Genomic DNA, 23769 nt, shown 5'->3' on the forward strand with positions numbered 1-23769 from the left:
AGGAAAAAAACAATTACACTGGAAGTTACTTTTGGAAACAAGATATAATTCCAATTCAGGAATCGCGAGACTGTGACTGGCCAGCCATGGCAATGAAAGTGATATCGAGCCACATTTATTTATTTATCGTGTCATCCGCAACCAGAACATTGTATTACATTTCTAACAGAACAAAACAAATACACAGATAAAAAAACACCACACAAATTTTGCAAACTTGGTAGCTGATTAAATGTCCTTTGACCAGTATCTGGCCACTTGGAGTGACTCTGGTGTTGCCGCAAGAAGGTCCTCCATTGTGCATGTGGCAGGGCTCAGGTTGCATTGCAGCAGGTGGTCAGTGGTTTGCTCTTCTCCGCACTCGCATGTCGAGGATTCAACTTTGTGGCCCCATTTCTGAAGGTTGGCTCTGCATCTCGTAGTGCCAGAGCGCAGTCTGTTCAGCGCCTTCCAAGTCGCCCAGTCTTCTGAGTGCCCAGGGGGAGTCTCTCATCTGGTATCACCCACGGATTGAGGTGCTGGGTTTGAGCCTGCCACTTTGGGACTCTCGCTTGCTGAGGTGTTCCAGTGAGTGTCTCTGTAGATCTAAGAAAACAATTTCTTGATTTAAGTTGTTGATGTGCTAGCTGATACCTGGAGATGTCTCTGCCTTGGTCCTTTCACTCTTGGCTGCCACTTCCCGGCGGATGTCAGGTGGTGCAATACTGGCTAAGCAGTGTAATCTCTCCAGTGGTGTAAGGCGCAGACACCCCGTGATAATGCGGCATGTCTCATTAAGAGCCACATCCACTGTTTTAGTGTGGTGAGATGTGTTCCACACTGGGCATGCGTACTCAGCAGCAGAGTAGCATAGCGCAAGGGCAGATGTCTTCACTGTGTCTGGTTGTGATCCCCAGGTTGTGCCAGTCAGCTTTCGTATGATATTGTTTCTAGCACCCACTTTTTGTTTGATGTTCAGGCAGTGCTTCTTGTAGGTCAGAGCACGGTCCAGAGTGACTCCCAGGTATTTGGGTGCGCTGCAATGCTCCAGTGGGATTCCTTCCCAGGTCATCCTCAGAACTCGGGATGCTTGTCTGTTCTTAAGGTGAAAGGCACATGTCTGTGTTTTAGATGGATTAGGGATCAGTTGGTTTTCCCTGTAATAGGCAGTAAGAGCACCTAGAGCTTCGGAGAGCTTCTGTTCAACCATCTCAAAGCTCTCTGCTTGAGCAGTAATGGCACGATCATCAGCATAGATGAAACTCTCTGTCCCTTCTGGCAGTGGCTGGTCATTTGTGTAGATGTTGAACATGGATGGAGCAAGCACGCTCCCCCGAGGCAGGCCGTTCTTCTGTTTCCGCCATCTGCTTCTCTGGCCCTGGAACTCAACAAAAAAACTCCTGTTTTGTAGCAGGTTTCCTATGAGGCGGGTGAGGTGGTCATCCTTTGTGATATTCTACATTTTTCTCAGGAGGAGGTGGTGGTTCACAGTATCATAGGCCGCTGACAGGTCTATGAAGACAGCTCCTGTGATCTGCTGCTTTTCAAAGCCATCTTCTATGTGGCTTGATCCAGAAGCAACCAGAGATCAAGCCACATTAATTCTACCATTTTCCCATAGCAGTTCAAATTGCTCACTCTACAGCGTAGATGCCCTGCAAAATGTCATCTGGGTGTTGCAAGAAATGCAGTTTGCCTCCCTAGGAAGGAGTCTTGGCCTTTCTGAAGACTTTGGATACCTCTGAAATGGCAAAACAGAAGAACAAAGCAGTGGAAGGAACAGCAAAGCTTCACCGGCAGAGGGCAGGAAATCCAGTTTTAGAAACCCCTTTACTTTCTCCGCTCTCCTCTTTCTCCTGAATGACACATGCAAGAGGAGGAGGAGTTTGCATGATCTAACCGGTCAGCTGTTTACAGATCAGCTGCGGCCAGAAAAAACCCAGGTTTGCTGTAGTATTTGGTCTCTAGAAGGCGCACCGAGCTGTCAAAAGGTGGGTTTACTTTTCTTCCTTTACTGAACCCCTTTGACAACAATATTGCTGGCTTTGCTGGTCTATTTTCTTCAAAAGGGAAGGGAACCCTTAGGTTTAGTTAGAGGCCCTGAGAATTGCATCAGCTTGCATTGGGCATTTGCTAACGAAAAGTTTCTGGCTTTGTTATTCCACATCAAAAATCCCTTCCTTGAAATGCTTGAATCCAGCAATGTTTTGCTTTTAGTTCTCATTGAATTGAATTAAATTCTTTACAAAGGAAGGTTGAGAGGGAGAAAGCAAGGGCAGCCTTCGAAGTCATTGCAAAAGGTGTTAAACAACACCCCATGCTCGACTCTCATTGATGCAGCCAAATATTGCATTGGCTTTTGGAGCTGCTGCATCACACCGTCGGCTCATGTTCAGCTTGGCGTCTATTGATACTCCTAGATCTTTTTCACTGTTATTATTATGTTTATTTACACCCCGCTTTCTCTCTCCGCAAGGGGATAAAGCAACTTATGCTGTTGTCATGCCAAATATAACACATTCTATATTACAGGCTGGCCTCAAGTTACAAACTATATTTGTTTTATAGGGTTGTACTTAAGTTGAATTTGACCTGGCCGGAGTGGTCCATGCCTTGGTCATGTCCAGATTGGACTACTGTAATGCGCTCTACGTGGGGCTGCCCTTGAAAATGGCTCGGAAATTCCAACTGGTCCAACGGGCAGCAGCCAGGATGTTAACTGGGGCCCATTACAGAGAGAGGTCAATCCTCCTGTTTAAGGAGCTCCAAGATAATAATAATAATAATAATAATAATAATAATAATAATAAGGAAAAACGAAATGCAAAGATACAGAATGGGGGACAATGCCTGGCTCGAGAGCAGGACGTGTGAAAAAGATCTTGGAGTCCTCGTGGACAACAAGTTAAACATGAGCCAACAATGTGATGTGGCGGCAAAAAAAGCCAATAGGATTTTGGCCTGCATCAAGAGGAGCATAGTGTCTAGATCTAGGGAAGTCATGCTCCCCATGCTCTATTCTGCCTTGGTTAGACCACACCTGGAATATTGTGTCCAATTCTGGGAACCACAATTGAAGGTAGATGTTGACAAGCTGGAATGTGTCCAGAGGAGGGTGACTAAAATGATCAAGGCTCTGGAGAACAAGCCCTATGAGGAGCGGCTTAAGGAGCTGGGCATGTTTAGCCTGAAGAAGAGAAGGCTGAGAGGAGATATGATAACCATGTATAAATATGTGAGAGGAAGCCACAGGGAGGAGGGAGCAAGCTTGTTTTCTGCTTCCTTGGAGACTAGGACGCGGAACAATGGCTTCAAACTACAAGAGAGGAGATTCCATCTAAACATGAGGAAGAACTTCCTGACTGTGAGAGCCGTTCAGCAGTGGAACTCTCTGCCCCGGAGTGTGGTGGAGGCTCCTTCTTTGGAAGCTTTTAAACAGAGGCTGGGTGGCCATCTGTCAGGGGTGATTTGAATGCAATATTCCTGCTTCTTGGCAGAATGGGGTTGGACTGGATGACCCAGGAGGTCTCTTCCAATTCTTTGATTCTATGATTCTAAGTAAGTCAGGACTGGTAAATTTTTAAAGTGTAACTCCAGCTAAATCGGATGTTTGTAACTTGTGGTCTGCCTATATTGTTGGAAAGAGCAACCTTCTTCAAGCCTCCTATACTAGTTATTTGTTATGTATACAATTCAGATTGATGAGTTTTCCATAACTCTATGTTGTGTGAGGGGCTGCAGACCATGTGATCAGATCTGGGACTATTCAAATCCCAGACTCCATTTCAAAATGTAGAGACTCCATTAGACTCTCTTAGAACAGAGCGATGCTTTAGACTTTGGACTGCTGATTATAAGAAAGTTGTCCTGTGTTATCTACTACTTCAAATCTTATCTGTAACTGGATTGATATGCACCTCTCCGCCTGTACTTTGGTTCAATTCCATCGTTGCTGGGGTTCAGAATGCTCTTTGATTGAATGCTCTTTGAACTATTTATTTATCGTGTCATCAGCAACCATACCATTGTATTACATTTCTAACAGAACAAAACAAACACACAGATTAAAAACAAAACAAAACACAGATTTTGCAAACTTGGTAGTTGGTTAAATGTCCTTTGACCAGTATCTGGCCACTTGGAGTGTCTCTGGTGTTGCTGCAAGAAGGTCCTCCATGGTGCATGTGGCAGGGCTCAGGGTGCATTGCAGAATGGTGGTCAGTGGTTTGTTCTTCTCCGCACTCGCACGTCGTGGATTTCACTTTGTGGCCCCATTTCCGCATCTCGTGGTGTCAGAGCGCAGTCTGTTCAGCGCCTTCCAAGTCGCTCCGTCTTCTGTGTGCCCAGCGGGGAGTCTCTCATCTGGTATCACCCATGGATTGAGGTTCTGGGTTTGGGCCTGCCACTTTTGGGCTCTCGCTTGCTGAGGTGTTCCAGCGAGTGTTTCTGTAGATCTAAGAAAACGATGTCTTGATTTAAGTCGTTGACGTGCTGGCTGATACCCAAACAGGGGATGAGCTGGAGATGTCTCTGCCTTGGTCCTTTCACTATTGGCTGCAACTTCCCGGCGGATGTCAGGTGGTGCAATACCGGCTAAGCAGTGTAATTTCTCCAGTGGTGTGGGGCGCAAACACCCTGTGATAATGCGGCATGTCTCATTAAGAGCCACATCTACTGTTTTAGTGTGGTGAGATGTGCAAATCTCAAATGTCAAGTTTCTATTTTCCCCAAACTCCACCAGAGTTCACATTTGGGCATATTGAGGGTTCGTGCCATGTTTGGTACAGACCCATCATTGTCTGAGTCCACAGTGCTCTCTGGATGTAGGTGAACCGCAACTCCGAAATTCAAAGTCAATGCCCACCAAACCCTTCCAGTATTTTCTGTTGGTCATGGGAGTTCTGTGTGCCAAGTTTGGTTCAATTCCATCATTGGTGGAGTTCATAATGCTCTTTGATTGTAGGTGATGTAAATCCCAGCAACTACAACTCCCAAATGACAAAATCAATCCCACCCCCCGAATCCCACCAGTATACAAATTTGGGCATATTGGGTATATGTGGCAAATTTGGCTCAGTGAATGAAAATCCATCCTCCATATCAGATATTTACATGACGATTCATAACAGTAGCAAAATGACAGTTATGAAGTAGCAATGATAATAATTTTATGGTTGGGGGTCACCACAACATGAGGAACTGTATTAAGGGGTCACGGCATTAGGAAGGTTGACAAAACACTGCTCTAAAGCATTCTGTTTCTACTGACTTCTGAAAGCATACTAAAATGGAGTCTGAGTCCTGAATAGTCCCAGATCTGATCACATGGTGTGCAGCTCCTCCCACAACATAGAGTTAAGGAAAATCGCGTACCAATACACACATACAATACAATCAACAATCTGAATTATATACAAACAAATCACTAGTGGAGGCTTGAAGAAGGTTGCTATTTCCAACAGTTTGTACCAGCCACAAAAACAACAAAGTTCTGGAGTAGAACAACTACAGTATTTTCAAAGTAAGTACTGCACCATTAAACAGGAAATAGCACAGATGGTTAATCACCAGCATCAATAAATCTCACCTATCGAAAGGTTGGCAGTTCAAAGTCCGGGTCGGGGTGAGCATCCGACCTTCAGCCCAGCTGGTTAATCACCAGCATCAATTGATCTTACCAATCGAAATGTTAGCAGTTCGAAGCCCAGGTCAGGGTAAGCACCCAACCTTCAGCCCAGCTCACTGTCCACCTAAGCAGTTCGAAAACAGTGGTGAGTAGAGAAATTAGGCATCAGCACCATTAAACAGGAAATAGTGCAGCTGGTTAATCACCAGCATCAATAGATCTTATCAATTGAAAGGTTGGTAGTTCAAAGCCCAGGCCGGGGTGAGCACCCAACCTTCAGCCCAGCTCACTGCCCGTCTAAGCAGTTTGAAAACAGCTGAGTAGAGGAATTAGGTATCAGCACCATTAAACAGGAAATAGCACAGCTGGTTAATCACCAACATCAATAGATCTTACCTATTGAAAGGTTAGCTGTTAGAAGCCCAGGTCGAGGTGAGCACCCAACGTTCAGCCCAGCTCACTGCCCACCTAAGCAGTTCGAAAACAGTGGTGAGTAGAGAAATTAGGCATCAGCACCATTAAACAAGAAATAGTACAGCTGGTTAATCACAAGCATCAATAGATCTTACCAATCGAAAGGTTGGCAGTTCAAAGCCCAGGCCGGGGTGAGCACCCGACCATCAGCCCAGCTCACTACCCACCTAAGCAGTTCAAAAACAGCTGTGAGTAGAGGAATTAGGCATCGGCACCATTAAACAGGAAATAGCACAGCTGGTAAATCACCAGCGTCAATAGAATCATAGAATCAAAGAGTTGGAAGAGACCTCATGGGTCATCCAGTCCAACCCCCTGCCAAGAAGCAGGAATATTGCATTCAAATCACCCTGACAGATGGCCATCCAGCCCCTGTTTAAAAGCTTCCAAAGAAGGAGCCTCCACCACACTCCGAGGCAGAGAGTTCCACTGCTGAACAGCTCTCACAGTCATATAGATCTTACCAATCGAAAGGTTAGCAGTTCGAAGCCCAGGTCAGGGTGAGCACCCGACCTTCAGCCCAGCTCACTGCCCACCTAAACAGTTCAAAAACAGCTTAAGCGGGGAGGTATTTTATGGCACCATAGAAGAAATACCAGAAAATGCTGGTGATCAAAGGAAGGAGGAAGTCTGTGATCAAGGGCTCTTCATCATAGAGGATGGAGCGACAGCACCCCCCTGTGGCCAGAATCAAGCACAACCTCCAGGACGCTGAAGTTGGGGGAAAATGCTGACATATCTCTATCTGTTGTGTTTCCTGTCTGTTTAACGGCATTGAATGTTTGCCGTGTATGTGTCCTGTGATCCGCTCTGAGTCTCCTTCGGGGTGAGAAGGGCAGAATATAAACCAGGAACAGAAACCTTTCCCCAGTCTTGTTACTGGGTGTAATGGTCCCCTCCTGAGGCCAAGGCCTGGCTGGACATACTAGGCCCGTCGCCATGGTGCCCAGGCTGTCATAATTCTTGGGCTCCCTGCCTCCAAGGCCTCTCCAGTTGCTCTCCAGCCAGGGAAGGGGAACAAACCAGTCCGGCTAACGCAATGTCGGACATTTTTTGGTGGTTCTACGAGAAGGGCTCCCGCTACAAGGCTTCCAAGCACCCCAAGACCTTGCCGGACCCTCCGGAGAGGGGCTTAATTGAGGCCCAGGCTTCCACCTCAGCCTCCCCGAGCAAAAAGGATGTCCCGGTATCCGCGGAAAGGAAGAAGCTTGGGCGGACGAGCCTCAAAGACCCGTCGGCAGAGACCCTGAAGGAGCCTGGACCCCCGAAGAAGGGGTTTAGCGCCGTCTGGAAGAGGGGCTGCTGTAGGGAGTCGGCCAAAATGGGGCGAGCGGCCCCCTTGGAAGAGAAAGGGGTGTCCCGCTCTTTTGGGCGCACTCTCAAGGGCTTTGGGGGCCGGGCCCCACAACCGGATAAAAAACTGGGGAGGACCACCAGCACCTTGAAGGCGGGCGGGTTGGGAGGTCTCCTCCAGGCAAGCAATGCCAAAGCCAAAGGAGATGTTGCAGCCCCCAAGTTCCCCCAAGTGGAGGGCGACCAAGACAAGGCTAAGGGCCCCTCCTCGGAAAAAGGGGCCCCATTGCACCCCAATGCCCAGCATAGGATGGGCACTATGGTGCCAAAAAGGACCAAGAAGGCCCTTCGCCAGACCTCCTCCAAAGGTAAGGATGGGGGGCAAAGGCTTGTCTCAGGTCCCCTTTCTACACTGTCATATAAAATCCAGATGATCTGCTTTGAATAGGATTATATGGCAATGTAGACTCATCTGTACGCGGATGATGTCCAACTCTGTCACTCCTTCCCACCTGCTACTAAGGAGGTTGTCGAGGTCCTGAACCGGTGCTTGGCCGCTGTGACGGTCTGGATGAGGGCGAACAAATTGAAATTGAATCCAGACAAGACAGAGGTCCTCCTGGTCAGTCGCAAGGCCGAACAGGGCATAGGGTTACAGCCTGTGTTGGACGGGGTCGCACTCCCCCTGAAGACGCAGGTTCGCTGCTTGGGTGTGATCCTGGACTCATCGCTGAGCCTGGAACCCCAGGTTTCGGCGGTGACCAGGGGAGCATTTGCACAGCTTAAGCTTGTGCGCCAGCTGCACTCATACATTGGGAAGTCTGACTTGGCCACGGTAGTCCACGCTCTGGTTACATCCCGTTTAGACTACTGCAACGCTCTCTACGTGGGTTTTTTTTTTTTTTTTTGTCGTGTCAGGAGCAAGTCGCTTCTGGTGTGAGAGAATTGGCCGTCTGCAAGGCCGTCTGCAAGGACGCCTGGATGATTTGATGTTTTTATCATCCTTGTGGGAGGCTTCTCTCATGTCCCCACATGAGGAGCTGGAGCTGATAGAGGGAGCTCATCCGCCTCTCCCCGGATTCGAACCTGCGCCTTTGAAGACTGCTCGGAAGCTTAAATTGGTTCAACGTTCGGCAGCCATGATACTAACAGGAGCGGCATTCAGGGAGTATACAACTCCTCTGCTGCGCCAGCTCCACTGGCTACCAATTTGCTACCGGGCTCAATTCAAAGTGCTGGCGTTGGCCTATAAAGCCCTAAACGGTTCTGGCCCAAGCTACCTATCCGAACGTATCTCCGCCTACGAACCCACCAGGACTCTAAGATCTTCTGGGGAGGCCCTGCTCTCGATCCCGCCTGCATCACAGGCACGTTTGGCGGGGATGAGGGACAGGGCCTTCTCGGTGGTGGCCCCTCGGCTGTGGAACGCCCTTCCCAGGGACATTAGATCGGCCCCCTCATTAATGATATTTCGAAGAAAACTGAAAACCTGGCTATTTGAACAGCCGTTTGGATAAGCAGTGCAATGAATATAGGAAAACGGAATTACGGATGACGAGTTGGATCATGATTCTAGTTACGAGATCCCAATGAGTTGTTTATTGACGTGTAATTACTTAGTATATTATGGTGTTAATTGTTTTAAATAGTTTGTATGTTGTTAGCATTGAACTTTTGCTCCTGTTGTTAACCGCGTTGAGTCGCCTACGGGCTGAGAAACTGCAGTATACAAATAAAGCAAATAAATAAATAAATACATATAATTCAGTTCAAAGCAGATCATCTGGATTGCATATGGTAGTGTAGATGGGGCTTGAGGGTATTGCTTAAATAGTTTGGAAATATGTAGCTTCAGGCATGGGCGAACTTCGTCCCTCCAGGTGTTTTGGACTTCAACTCCCACAATTCCTAACAGCCGATAGGCTGTTAGGAATTGTGGGAGTTGAAGTCCAAAACACCTGGAGGGACGAAGTTTGCCCAGACCTGCTCTAGCAGTTTAATACAAAACTAAAATTAGCCTAAAAACAACAGAGAGAAAACAAACAAGGACATCTAATCACCTCTCAACAAAAGATTGCTCCAGGCACTGCCAGGCCATTATATGCTAATCAAGGTGGTCACTTGAAACATTCACACCTAGCTCAACAGACAAGAGTCCTTTGTCCCAACCTGGTCATTCCACAGATATATAAACCCACTTTTCTAGTTCCAACGGACCTCACTACCTCTGAGGATGCTTCCCATAGATGCAGGCGAAACGTCAGGAGAGAATGCCTCTAGAACATGGCCCAAAAAAACCCTACAACAATCCAACTTCACTTTAGTTTCTAACAAACCTCACAACCTCTGAGGATGCTTGCCATAGATGCAGGCGAAACGTCAGGAGAGAATGCCTCTAGAACATGGCCATATAGCCCAAAAAACCTACAACCCACTAAAATTAGCATGTTTCTCATATACATATAAACATCCAACTTACAAACAACTCCCAGTTATAAACGGGGCTGAGACAACAGGAAGTGAGGAAAATCTACTTCTCAGGAGAGGAATCCATTCCTGGAAGAGTTGTCATCATGGGGAAAAGGGGTCTCCAGTTAAGCTTTAACCCTAATCCTTGCTTCCACAACAAGCCACATTTTTCAAAATCCAGGTATTTCTGGATGACTTGTTTCCCAATTTGGGGTTGGATGTCCTCTAATCACTCACCCACTCCATCTTGCTGAGGTTGAAGATGACAGGTGTTGGATATTTGTTTGAATTCTTCTTTGGTGATTTCTCCCTTTTTCCACTTCTTGTGCATGTCTCTTTTGTCTCTTAGCACAGTTAGAAGTTCTTTGGACATCCATTCTGGCTTCTTTGCACTTGTCCTATTTTTTCTCTATGTTGGCACGGTTTGGAATTGCGCCTTGAGTATTTCATTCTTGAGAAATTCCCATCCATCCGTAACTTCCTTGTATTTTAGTATCTGTGTCCACAGAATGCTGCTCAGTGTTTCCTTCATTTTTCGGAAATCAGCTCTCCTAAAGTCCAAAATGATTTCATGGGACCTTAGCGGACACTGCAATGGTTAACAGTAAATGTTGGTTTCGTTTCAGGTAACGCTCCAGCTGTTGCGCATGGAAGCATGGAGATCAGGAAAAAGAGCAGCCATACATTTGCCATCTCGGAGTTATCTGATCTGGTAAGTTTAGTTGCGCGTTTTCATGTATTACAAGTTTTTAATGCCCTCATTTCCTGCCTTGCTTCAAATGGGGCTCCAGGCAATATGTGGAGGTTGTTCTCACCACAATTATCCTCACAATAACCCTCCAAGGTAGGTTAGACTGGCCAGTGGTCACACAATGCATTCTTTTCCAGAACGACCAGTTCCACTGTATTGTCGAAGGCTTTCATGGCCAGAATCACTGGGTTGTTGTAGGTTTTTTTCGGGCTATATGGCCATGTTCTAGAGGCATTTTCTCCTGACGTTTCGCCTGCATCTGTGGCAAGCATCCTCAGAGGTAGTGAGGTCTGTTGGAAGCAGGAAAATGGGTTTATATATCTGTGGAATGACCAGGGTGGGACAAGGGGCTCTTGTCTGTTGGAGCTAGGTGTGAATGTTTCAACTGACCACCTTGATTAGCATTTGATGGCCTGGCAGTGCCTGGGGGAATCCTTTGTTGAGAGGTGATTAGAGGTGCCTGATTGTTTACTCTCTGTTGTTTTGCTGTTGTAACAAGACCAGTTCCACTGTTCCTTGTGAACAAGTTGGGAGGGAGATTTATATCCCACTTTTAGCTCAATCCAGGGATTTTTGCTCTTATTTTATAGTTTGTCCCAGTTGTTCTGGAACAGGAGCGCAATCATATTTAGATGTTTTCTTTCAGTTTGTGAAAGCAATTAGGAATTTGGAGACAGTCCCTTAAAAGGCTGCACAACCCACATCACAGGCGACAAAGAAGTGGCTTTCCCTTTCATTTTTCATCCTGCTTTTTGGCGATTTGCTTCTCCGTTGGGACAAAGAGAGCTTTGACGTTGGACCTTTAGTTTTTGGGGTATCTGAGAACTGAGGTGCATCCATCATGGCAAAGTGCATCCATGGGCCAGGATTCTGCGGAGTAAGTGAATGCTGTGAATTGCGGGGAAAGGATAGAGTTTGGGTTGCTGTCAGTTTTTCAGACTGTCTGGTTATGTTCCAGAAGCATTCTCTCCTGACGTTTCACCCACATCTATAGCAAGCATCCTCAGAGGTTGTGAGATCTGAGTGGGATTTATATACCTGTGGAATGACCAGGGTGGGAGAAAGAACTCTTGTCTGTTGGAGCTAGGTGTGAATATTTCAAGTGACCACCTTGATTGATGGCCTGGCAGTGCCTGTGGGAATCTTTTGTTGAGAGGTGATTTTTTTTGTCGTGTCAGGAGCGACTTGAGAAACTACAAGTCGCTTCTGGTGTGAGAGAATTGGCTGTCTGCAAGGACGTTGCCCAGAGGACGCCCAGATGATTTGATGTTTTTATCACCCTTGTGGGAGGCTTCTCTCATGTCCCCGTATGAGGAGCTGGAGCTGATAGAGGGAGCTCATCCGCCTCTCCCTGGATTCGAACCTGCGACCTGTCAGTCTTCAATCCTGCCGGCACAGGGGTTTAATCCACTGCTCCACTGGGGGCTGCAATGTTTCCACTATCCACTTTGAATAGCATTGAATAGCCTTGCAGCTGCAAAGCCTGGCTGCTTCCTGCCCAGGGTGTCCTTTGTTGAGAGGTGTTAGCTGGCCCTGATTGTTTCATGTCAGGAATTCCCCTGTATTTTGAGTTTAGCTCTTTATCTACTGTCCTGATTTTAGAGTTCTTTAATGCTGTCCACCGAATTGTGTTCATTTTCATGGTTTCCTCCCTTCTGTTGCAATTGTCCATGTGCATCAAGTGGATTTCATAGAATCATAGAATCAAATTTGATGGCCTGGCAGTGCCTGTGGCAATCTTTTGTTGAGAGGTGATTAGATGTGCCTGATTGTTTACTCTCTGTTGTTTTGCTGTTGTAATTTTTGAGTTTTTAATACTGCTAGCCACATCTAATCCATTCTGCTGGGGTTTTTTTGTGTGTCTTTAGGGGTGATGGACACGCATTGGACTACTAGGTGTCTTGTGTCAAAATTTCATGTCAATCCATCCAGTCGTTATGTTTCTCCCACAAACAAACATTACATTTTTAACTATATAAAATTGTTGTTGTTGTTGTTAATAATACTATAGAACCCTAGAGTTGGAAGGGGCATCCAGTCCAACTCCATTCTGACTTTTGGAAAAACACAATCAAAGCTCTCCCAACAGATGACCATCCAGCCGCTGCTTGAAAGCCTCCAGAGAAGGAGACTCCATCGGTCATAAGGCTTAATAATTGAATCATAGAATCAAAGAGTTGGAAGAGACCTCATGGGCCATCCAGTCTAATCCCCTGCCAAGAAGCAGGAATATTGCATTCAAATCACCCCCGACAGATGGCCATCCAGCCTCTGTTTAAAAACTTCCAAAGAAGGAGCCTCCACCACACCCTGGGGCAGAGAGTTCCACTGCTGAACGGCTCTCTTAAGAGTCCTGATACAATGTCCCGCATTTCCCCCTTTCAATAATGCAATATTCTTTCCACTTTTCTACTATGTAAACAGAATTGGAATGCAAAAGATACATTCACCAGGTTCTTGTGGGTTTTTTCGGGCTATAGAGCCATGTTCTAGAGGCATTTCTCCTGACGTTTCGCCTGCATCTATGGCAAGCATCCTCAGAGGTAGTGAGGTCTGTTGGAATTAGGACAATGGGTTTATATATCTGTGGAATGGCTGGGGTGGGGCAAGGAGCTCTTCCCTGCTGCAGTTAGGTGTGAATGTTTAGCTGATCACCTTCATTAGCATTTGAAGGCCTGCCTGAGCCTTGGAAAATCTGTTGCTGGGAGGTGTTAATCTGTGCCTGGTTTTTTCCTCTCACCAAGAAAATCCAATAAATGCTACATTCAGCAAAGGACAAGAGGGATCCTCTCACTTCTGCAGGAGTCTACCGTATACCATGCAGCTGTGGACAAGTTTACATAGGGACCACCAAACGCAGCGTGGCCCAGACACGAATCAAGGAACATGAAAGGCACTGCAGACTACTTCAACCAGAGAAGTCAGCCATAGCAGAGCACCTGATGAACCAGCCTGGACACAGCATATTATTTGAGAACACAGAAATGCTGGACCACTCCAACAACCACCATGTCAGACTACACAGAGAAGCCATTGAAATCCACAAGCATGTGGACAATTTCAACAGAAAGGAAGAGACCATGAAAATGAACAAAATCTGGTTACCAGTATTAAAAAACTCTAAAATTATAACAGCTAAACAACAGAGAGGAAAAAACCAGGCACAGATTAACACCTCCCAGCAACAGATTTTCCCAGGCTCAGGCAGGCCTTCAAATGCTAATGAAGGTGATCAGCTAAACATTCACACCTAACTGCAGCAGGGAAGAGCTCCTTGCCCCACCCCAGCCATTCCACAGATATATAAACCCATTGTCCTAATTCCAACAGACCTCACTACCTCTGAGGATGCTTGCCACAGATGCAGGCGAAACGTCAGGAGAAAATGCCTCTAGAACATGGCCATATAGCCCGAAAAAACCTACAACAACCCAGTGATTCTGTCCATGAAAGCCTTCGACAATACAGTGGAACTGGTCGTTCTGGAAAAGAATGCATTGTGTGACCACTGGCCAGTCTAACCTACCTTGGAGGGTTATTGTGAGGATAATTGTGGTGAGAACAACCTCCACATATTGCCTGGAGCCATAGATGCAGGCGAAACGTCAGGAGAAATGCCTCTAGAACATGGCTCTATAGCCTGAAAAAAACCCACAAGAACCTAGTGATTCCAGCCATGAAAGCCTTCGACAATACATTGATACATTCACCATTTCCATGTTGACTATCAGTGTTTTTGGTTATTAAATGAATTAACCGGTTCTCCGAAACACAACAGCAGTACTTAGCAATGGTTACAATAATAAGCCAAACCACACAGGCATGAACACAAGACAGATTTGTTGTTTTTTTAAAGGATTATACGCAGAATTGGAAACAAAAGGATTCCAGCTCACTGCCCCCCGTTCCAGAAACAATCTGCTCTTTCTTTTCAAAGGCTGTTGTTATTGTAGATCAGGGATCCTCAAACTACGGCCCGCGGGCCAGATACGGCCCTCCAAGGTCATTTACCCGGCCCTCGCTCAGGGTCAACCTAAGTCTGAAACAACTTGAAAGCACACAACAACAACAACAGCAACAACAACAATCCTATCTCATCAGCCAAAAGCAGGCCCACACTTCCCATTGAAATACTAATAAGTTTATATTTGTTAACATTGTTCTTCATTTTAATTATTGTATTATATTGTATATATATATATAAATGCTCTGTGCATAATGAGTACCCTAAAGAAAAAAGAACCAATGAACAAAATCACACCATATGCGCAAAAAAAAAAATAAAAAAAAAATCTCACAACACAAGGAGTGACCATCACTCAAAACATTATGATTTTGTCATTTGGGAGTTGTAGTTGCTGGGATTTATAGTTCACCTACAATCAAAGAGCATTCTAAACTCTACCAACTATGGAATTGAACCAAACTTGGCACACAGGACTCCCCTGACCAACAGAAAACACTAGAAGGGTTTGGTGGGCACTGACCATGAGTTTGGGAGTTGTAGTTCACCTACATCTAGAGAGCACTGGACTCAAACAATGATGGATCTGGACCAAACTTGGTACGGATATTCCATCTGCCCAAATATGAACACAGATTGAGTTTGGGGGAAATAGACATTGACATTTGGGAGTTGTAGTTACTGGGATTTATAGTTCACCTACAATCAAAGATCCCCTTGAACCCCACCAATGACGGAATTGGGGCAAACTTCCTACACAGAACCCCCATGACCAACAGAAAATACTTAAGGCCACCTAGTTCAACTCCCTTCACTAGGGCAAGAAAACATCATCAAAGCCCTCCTGACAAAGAGCCATCCAGCCATAGATATGATTCACACACACAGAGATATAGTATCATAGATTTGAAAGGGACCCCTAAAGAAGGACAATAATATGTTGCATGTTCCAGAGTAGGCAAATCAGACAATCTCCACGTCAACACTGACAAAGAAACAAGAAATACTGTTTACCCACAAGCAGAAAGAAATTACATATATTAGAAACCAACACTTTCTCATTATTTTCCAGATCACCAGACTGGGTCACAGCAACGAGCGGCAGGGGACGGCTAGTTGTGTATAATATATGTGCAGTGTGCATAGGAATTCATTCATGTTTTTTTTTTCAAATTATAATCGGGCCCTCCAACAGTTTGAGGACCCCTGTTGTAGATCTTCAGGAAATCCATGGTCTGCCTTCTCCCTGGGTTTGCTACCTTTCAGTTTTGTTTTTGAGAGTTGTGTATGATGTTACAGTGTGCAGGCCTGGAGTGTTATTTCTTTCCTTTCCTGTTTGCATAGTCAAAGGACGCAGATGGAAAATGCTCTTGTGTTTTCTCTCTTTTGCAGGCGGATCTTAAGCCTGGAGACTTGATTGAGGTTTTCCGCTTCGGGTACCAGCACTGGGCCATCTACGTGGGAAACGGCTATGTGGTTCATTTGGCCCCGCCAAGTAAGAAGCCTCTACAATTCCTATCTAAACAGCAAAAAATTTTTTTGGGGGGGGGAGGAAAGCATTTCTCAACCTGGGGGGTGGGTCGTACGTGGGTGCTAGAGGGGTCACCAAAGACCATCACAAAACATATATTTCTGATGATCTTAGGCAGGGCTGTAGCCAGAAAAAAAATTCGGGAGGGGTTGAAATTTTGGGGGGGGGGGGGGTTGAAAATTTCGCAGGGGGGGTTGAAACCTGCCTCCTAGCTCACACTGAAGCAAAGAGCACAGCAGGAGGCAGAACAGCCTTCAATAGCCTGCAGCTCCACCCCTGTCAACCACCTCCACCAAGTCTGGCCTCCTTAATGAGAGCATTCAACATCCCCCCCCCCAACTTGGTTGCTTCACTACTATTCTGTTGCGTGCTGGGCCTGTAAATAATTGTCTTTAGAACAGGATGTGCAACCTTTGCCCAGCAGGAAGCCAGGGGGCCTAAAGAGAAGTTCTCAGAGGTTTCCACCACAAACAGTCTTTAGATCAGCGTTTCTCAACCTGGGGGTCGGGACCCCTGTGGGGGTCGCAAGGGGGTGTCAGAGGGGTCGCCAAAGACCACCAGAAAACATAGTATTTTCTGTTGGTCATGGGGGTTCTGTGTGGAAAGTTTGGCCCAATTCTATCGTTGGTGGGGTTCAGAATGCTATTTCATTGTGGGTGAACTATAAATCCCAGCAACTACAACTCCCAAATGGCAAGTTCTATTTTCTCCAAACTCTACCAGTGTTCACATTTGGGCATATTGAGTATTTTTGCCAAGTTTGATCCAGATCCATCATTGCTTGAGTCCACAGTGTTCTCTGGATGTAAGTGAACTACAACTCCAAAAACTCAAGGTCAATGTCCACCAGACCTTCCCAGCATTTTCTCTTGGTCATGGGAATTCTGTGTGCCAAGTTTGATTCAATTTCATCATTGGTGGAGTTCAGAAGGCTCTTTGATTTAAGGTGAACTACAAATCCCAGCAACTCCAGCATTACCAAATGACAAAATCAATCACCCCCAACTCCACTAGTATTCAAATTTTGGGCGTATCGGGTATTTGTGCCAAATTTGGTCCAGTGACTGAAAATACATCCTGCATATCAGATATTTACATTACAATTCATAACAGGAGCCAAATTACAGTTATGAAGTAGCAACGAAAATAAAGTTATGGTTGGGGGTCACCACAACATGAAGAACTGTACTAAGGGGTTGCGGCATTAGGAAGGTTGAGAACCGCTGCTTTAGATGGCTTGAGAAGTACAACAAAGTCTTTTATTAATGAACAATCAAACAGAAACTTCTCTTGTCTTCAGTAAAGTTAAGCAAATGATTCCAAGCTTTTAGGCAACTGGTGAATTCCTAATCTTGCCCACGAAGGACAGGCAACTGTCTTCAATAACTTCTTCTTTAAAGAAAAATCCCCGTTTTAACTTCTCCCAGGTTGACTGTAATCTAACCCTTACTGATGTGGGCTCCGCTACCAGGTCGAACTGCATCTCAAACGCCGAGTGGACCTACCAGCAAGGCAGTAGATGTTCTCCAACTGGATTTCTTTGGTCTTTAGGGCTGTTTTCCTAGAAATTCTTTGGAGACTCTTAAGACCTTTCTCCCCCGGAAGGTCTTAAGGGTTGAAGCTTTTGTACAGGGGAAGCTTGCACATATCCTATACATAAGCTAGGCTCCCTTCCCTTCCCAATTGCCCTGAGCAAGGGGCGGGACCAAAACTTAACAATGATGGACAGGTGACTTGCCCTATGACTGCAACCAAAGAAGCCACCTATCTGCAGAATCCCTGAAACCTAGGACTGCAAGCAAACATTTAATACAAAGCAAATAAAGTCGGAGCTCCTGGTAGAGCTGTACCAGAACAACTACATTGGCTATTGCTGCAAGTAATGACAGTGTGAATAAATTGCTAATATTTGCTTGAGATAGTGCTTGCAGTTCTGGAGGGACTCTTGATTTTTTGCATCTCTAAGACTTAGCATGGGGATTGGGTTAACTAGTTAAAATTCATGAGTAAACCAGGTTTTTAAAAAATATCTGAAACATTTCGGGGGGGGGGGGGTTGAACCCCTAACCCCCCCCCCTCGCTACGGGCCTGGTTCCGCCCCTTTCCTTAGGGCTCTGGGAGGAGAGGGAGCCATTTTAGCTCAGTCTTACGGTTGAAATCTTAGCTACGGGACGTGAATCAGCTCCACCTGTAGAGAAGCTTTGTTTCTTATGAAATTCCAGGGGGGAAACAGTTCCAAAGGACTCCAGCTGGAGAATCTACAAAGCCTTGACTGGTAGGTCTACTCGGGACCCAAGAAGCAGTTTGGAGCCGGGAGTAGAGCCCACACCAGCAAAGTTTAGAAAGTAGATCGCCCAAAGAGGGGTAAAAAAGGGTTTTCCTCTTAAAGAAAAGAAAGTTCACGAAGCCAGTTGCCAGTCCCTTGTGGACAAGATTAAGAAAGCCACCAGTGGATTCAAAGCCTTGAAGCATTTGTTTGACTTGTTGAAGATCTGAGAAGCATTTGATTGTTTTGTTGAAGACCTAAGCAATAATAAAGGACTTTGTTCAACTTTTCAAGCTTTTTGTTGTTGTTGTTCATTCGTTCAGTCGTCTCCAACTCTTCGTGACCTCATGGACCAGCCCACGCCAGAGCTCCCTGTTAGCCGTTACCACCCCCAGCTCCCTCAAGGTCAGTCCAGTTACTTCAAGGATGCCATCCATCCATCTTGCCCTTGGTCGGCCCCTCTTCCTTTTGCCTTCCACTTTCCCCAGCATCATTGTCTTCTCTAGGCTTTGCTGTCTCCTCATGATGTGGCCAAAGGACTTCAACTTTGTCTCAAGTATCCTTCCCTCCAGTGAGCAGCCGGGCTTTATTTCCTGGAGGATGGACTGGTTGGATCTTCTCGCAGTCCAAGGCACTCTCAGCACTTTCCTCCAACACCACAGCTCAAAAGCATCTCTCTTCCTTCGCTCAGCCTTCCCTAAGGTCCAGCTCTCACATCCGTAGGTGACTACAGGGAATACCATGGCTTTGACTAGGCAATGGATCTTTGTTGCCAGTCTGATGTCTCTACTCTTTACTATTTTATCGAGACTGGACATTGCTCTCCTCCCAAGAAGGAAGCATCTCCTGATTTCCTGGCCACAGTCTGCATCTGCAGTCATCTTTGCACCTAGAAATACAAAGTCTGTCACGGCCTCCACATTTTCTCCCTCTATTTTCCAGTTGTCAATCATTCTTGTTGCCATAATCTTGGTTTTTTTGACGTTCAAGCTTTTAAAGACTCTGTATAGGAAAATCCTTAGGGCCTCTCACTCGAGGCACCCTGGCTTCCCGCTGGGCACAAAGAGCACGTCCTGTTCAAAAGCCAATTGCTATAGGCCCAACGCATGACAGCACAGCCTCTCCCAGCAATTGTTTATATTGTGTTTCCCCTTCCCAGGGCATTTGTGTCCCACTCTGTGTTGGTCAGTCTTGTTGTCTCATGCTCTCTTCTTCTTCTCTCCCCCGAAGGTGAATATGCTGGAGCGGGTTGTGCCAGCCTGATGTCCACCCTCACTGATAAGGCCTGGGTGAAGAAGGAGCTGCTGCGGGATGTGGTTGGGAACAACCAATACCGGGTCAACAACAAGCACGACGGCAAGTACGACCCGCTGCCGGCCAACAAGATCGTCCAGAGGGCCGAGGAGAGGGTCGGCCAGGAGCTCGAGTACAAAGTCACCAGCGAAAACTGCGAGCACTTTGTCAACGAGCTGCGCTACGGGGTGGCCAGGAGTGACCAAGTAAGTGGTATGGATTATATGTACAAGCCATCCCCAAGTTACAAACACCCGACTTACAGAGGGCTCATAGTTAAGAACAGAGCTGAGACAACAGAGAGTGAGAGAAATCTACCCCTCGGAAAGGAAAGGCACCCCTGAAAGAGTTATTACCATGGGGAAAAGGGGTCTCCAATGAAGCTTTATCCCCAGTCATTGTTTACACAACAAACTGCATTTTTCAAAATCAATTATCACAGGGACAGAAAGTGAGGTGAAATCTTCTGAACAGAGACACAAACAGCATACAAACATCACAGGGGTGTTAACCCTTCTCTATGCTATCCAAAGCTTGCTGGGAGTCAGCTGCATTAAGGTCACTACTGACCAAAAGGTCATGAGTTCGAAGCCAGCCCGCATTGGAGTGAGCTTCCGACCAATTTGTGTAGCTTGCTGTCGACCTTTGCAGCCCGAAAGACAGTTGCAGCTGTCAACTAGGAAATTTAGGTACCGCGTATGCGGGGAGGCTGATTTAACTAATTTACAATGCCATAAAAATCTCCAGCAAGCATGCAAAGAATGAGGAAGTACTTCATCAGTGTCACAAATGGACGGCGAAGCGACAGCTCCCCTGGTGGCCAAAATGCCCTCATCAAAAAGCTGGAATGTTAAATTGAAAGGGCAGGGAGAAGGTTTCAGGAAAAGAGATAAAGAGAGGTCTCATTAAAAGCCACATCCACTGTTTTAGCGTGGTGAGATGTGTTCCACTGGGCATGCATACTCAACAGCAGAGTAGCATAGCACAAGGGCAGATGTCTTCACTGTGTCTGGTTGTGATCCCCAGGTTGTGCCAGCTTTCCTATGATATTGTTTCTAGCACCCACTTTTTGCTTGATGTTCAGGCAGTGCTTCTTGTAGGTCAGAGCACGGTCCAGAGTGACTCCCAAACACCAGGAAAGGAGATCACGACGATGGTGACCAGATAAGTTCCTACATAAAGATGCAAAAGAAATCCCTTCATGTGCATCTGTTTTTGTTCCTTTCTTCCTGTTACAGGTCCGGGATGCCCTGGTAGGAGTTGGTGTCGCAGGTCTAGGGTTTGCTGCCCTGGGACTCCTTGGTGTAGCCATGGCGAAGAAGAAGAAGAACCAACAGAACCAATAACAGAGACTCCGAGAAATTGGACTCCTCTGAGTTTTTTTCTTTTGTTTTGGAGATATGACTTGGCTTCTATTTGGGGCCACGATCCAAAGCTTCTTATTTACTGACCACTAGCTCTCTAGTTTGAGGGTGAACTATTTCCCTTGTTGATTTGGTCAAAGTCTCCATGAAGTGGATGGGAGAGCGGCTCGTTCCCCGTGAACTAGGTCTCACTAGTACCAAGATTGTTTACCAAGATCGCTATAGATTAAGGGACGGAAGCTGGGAGAAGAACCTGAAGGTGGCCAAGGTCAGATCTGAGCCGCCTTCCTGATTCATAGCTGAGATTTTTCCTGTGGCCAACCTTCTCTCCCTCGTTCTCTCCTACTTTCACTCCTTCCTTCATTTCCTTTTGTTCTTTCCTTTCTTCCTTCTCTACCTGTTTACTTCCTTCCTTAGCTGTTTGCTCCCATCCTTCCTTCTCTTTATTTCTTTCCTTCCCTCCCACTTTCTCTCCTTCTCTCTCTTCTTCCTTTGCTCCGTCTTTCCTCCCTTCCCTTTTTTCTTTCCTTCTCTCCTCCTTCCTTCTCTTCCTCTTTCCTTCCTCCTCCCTTTTTATTTTCCTTCCTCTTTCTCTCCTTTCTTCCCTCTCTATCTCTTTCCTTCCGTCCTTCGCTCTTCACTTCCACACTTCCTTTCCTTTCTTTCTTTTCTTCCCTCCCTTTCTCTTCTTCCTTCGCTTTTTCCCCTCTCTTCCACTTCCCAAATTCCCTTTCCATTCTTCCTTCCTTCCTTTTGACACCTTCCCTTCCCCTTCTTCTTTCCTTTCCTCCTTCCTTCCTTTCTCCCTTCTTTCCCATCCTCCTTCTCTCTCTGTATTCTTTCTTTCCTTTCTTTCTTCTTTCATATACCTTCTCAACTTCTCCTTCCTTCCTTCATACACCCTTCCTTCCTTCCTTCCTTCCTTCCTTCCTTCCTTCCTTCCTTTCTCCATTCTTTCCCATCCTCCTCTCCCTTTCTTCTTTCTTTCTTTCCTTTCTTCTTTCATATACCTTCTCAACTTCTCCTTCCTTACTTCCTTCATACACCTTCCCTACCCTCCTTTCGTCTTCCTTCCTTCCTTCCTTCCTTTCCCCCTTCTTTCCCATCCTCCTTCTCTCCCTTTCTTCTTTCTGTCCTTCCTTTCTTGTTTCATATACCTTCTCAACTTCTCCTTCCTTCCTTCATACACCTTTCCTTCCTTCCTTCCTTCCTTCCTTCCTTCCTTCCTTTCTCCGTTCTTTCCCATCCTCCTCTCCCTTTCTTCTTTCTTTCTTTCCTTTCTTCTTTCATATACCTTCTCAACTTCTCCTTCCTTCCTTCCTTCCTACACCTTCCCTTCCCCTTCCCACTTTTCTTCTTTCCTTCCTTCCTTCCTTCCTTCCTTCCTTCCTTCCTTGCTATTTACACCTCTTCCCCTCCTTTCAGTCCTTCCTTCCCTCTCCCGCTTCCTTCCCTCCTTCTCTGACATTCCTAGAAGCTTTTGCTTGCAATGTCAATTTTTCCCCCCTCAATGTGTATGTTTTTGAAGCTTTCTGTATTGAAACGATGTTCCGGTCAGATGTGAATTCAAAATACAGTCCCTGCACATTTCAGTCCGTTTACATTTTTCACATCGAAAGGTACGACCAAGAGTTGCCTGGGGCCTCATCTACACAGCCATGTTAAATCCAGATTATCTGCTTTGAACTGGATTATATGGCAATATGGACCAAGCATGGACAAACTTCAGCCCTCCAAGTGTTTTGGATTTCAACTCCCACATTTCCTAACAGCTGGTAGTGTGCTGGTACAGCTGTACCAGGAGCTCCAACTTCTTTTCCTTTCTATTGAGTGTTTGCATGTATTCCAAAGTTCCATGCATTTTGCAATAAGGTGGCTTCCCTTGGTTTGCAATCATAGGGCCATTGACCCATCAATTATCATTATGTTCCTTAGTTCTGCCCCTTTTTCTAGTTTAAGGAGGGGAAAAGGGGACCTCTAGTTCAGTTCACACAAAGAAGCCTTTCATACAGGACGTGAATCAGTTCCGCCTGCAGAAAGCTTCGTCTTTACAGGTTTGCTGTGTCTAGAGCTGCGTCGGACAGGTAACAGGAGACTCCGTATTATCCAACATTTTCTTTTAGCTGATGTCCTGCCAGCCTGTTCATGTCGGATAAGCGGGACTCTACTGTACATGGTAAATACGGCTAATCTGATTCAAATACAGCTGCACTTCATTTGGGGGGGGGGATATGTATTTATTTATGTATCTATTTAAATACAGTATTTATATCCCCCCTCACCCCTAAGAGGTCTCAGAGTGGATCACAGAATATACATATGCAGCAAACATTCAATGCCATTTATACAGAGAAGACAGACAATTGTACATAGAACAGAGGTATATATAGGCTTTTTGCCATCTTTGGAATCTTGGAGGCTTGTGCTCAGTTCCAGCCACAGGGGGTGCTGTCGTTCCATCTCCCTACTAAACAGCTTTGTTCGGAAACTCCCTCTGTTTTTTTTTGTGTGTGTCAGAAGCGACTTGAGGAACTGCAAGTCGCTTCTGGTGTGAGAGAATTGGCTATTTGCAAGGACGTTGCCCAGGGGACGCCCGGATGTTTTGATGTTTTACCATCCTTGTGGGAGGCTTCTCTCATGTGGGAGGCTTCTCTCATGTCCCCGCATGGGGAGCTGGAGCTGACAGAAGGAGCTCACCCACGCTCTCCCCAGATTGGAACCTGCGACCTGTCAGTCTTCAGTCCTGCCACCACTGGGGG

The 23769-nt window shown here is 46.1% G+C and overlaps 1 protein-coding gene across 3 annotated transcripts; it reads left to right on the top strand.

Moving 5' to 3' along the window:
- Nucleotides 1-1840: 1840 nt before the first annotated feature.
- On the top strand, nt 1841-22602 carry LOC132764395 (phospholipase A and acyltransferase 3-like). 3 transcript variants are annotated; one of them, XM_060758397.2, is made up of 5 exons: nt 1841-1970; nt 10468-10553; nt 15949-16051; nt 19584-19852; nt 20885-22602. In XM_060758397.2, the coding sequence occupies exons 2-5, from the start codon at nt 10497-10499 to the stop codon at nt 20990-20992; spliced, it is 537 nt and encodes a 178-aa protein (XP_060614380.2). In that variant the 5' UTR covers nt 1841-1970; nt 10468-10496; the 3' UTR covers nt 20993-22602. The 3 variants fall into 3 exon arrangements, with proteins under 3 accessions (XP_060614380.2, XP_067328594.1, XP_060614381.1); XM_067472493.1 differs by lacking the exon at nt 1841-1970 and adding an exon at nt 7119-7740; XM_060758398.2 differs by lacking the exons at nt 1841-1970; nt 10468-10553 and adding an exon at nt 11349-11469.
- The last annotated feature ends 1167 nt before the right edge of the window (nt 22603-23769 follow it).

This window comes from Anolis sagrei, chromosome 12 (assembly GCF_037176765.1).
Source record: "Anolis sagrei isolate rAnoSag1 chromosome 12, rAnoSag1.mat, whole genome shotgun sequence".
NCBI classification, from domain to species: domain Eukaryota; kingdom Metazoa; phylum Chordata; class Lepidosauria; order Squamata; family Dactyloidae; genus Anolis; species Anolis sagrei.

Bases quoted from the DNA above. Each gene is read 5' to 3' on its own strand.
- LOC132764395 (XM_067472493.1), top strand. From the start codon at position 7,119: ATGTCGGACATTTTTTGGTGGTTCTACGAGAAGGGCTCCCGCTACAAG. The intron at 10,554-15,948 runs GTAAGTTTAGTT...TCTCTTTTGCAG, and splicing joins TCTCGGAGTTATCTGATCTG to GCGGATCTTAAGCCTGGAGA. The intron at 16,052-19,583 runs GTAAGAAGCCTC...TCTCCCCCGAAG, and splicing joins GGTTCATTTGGCCCCGCCAA to GTGAATATGCTGGAGCGGGT.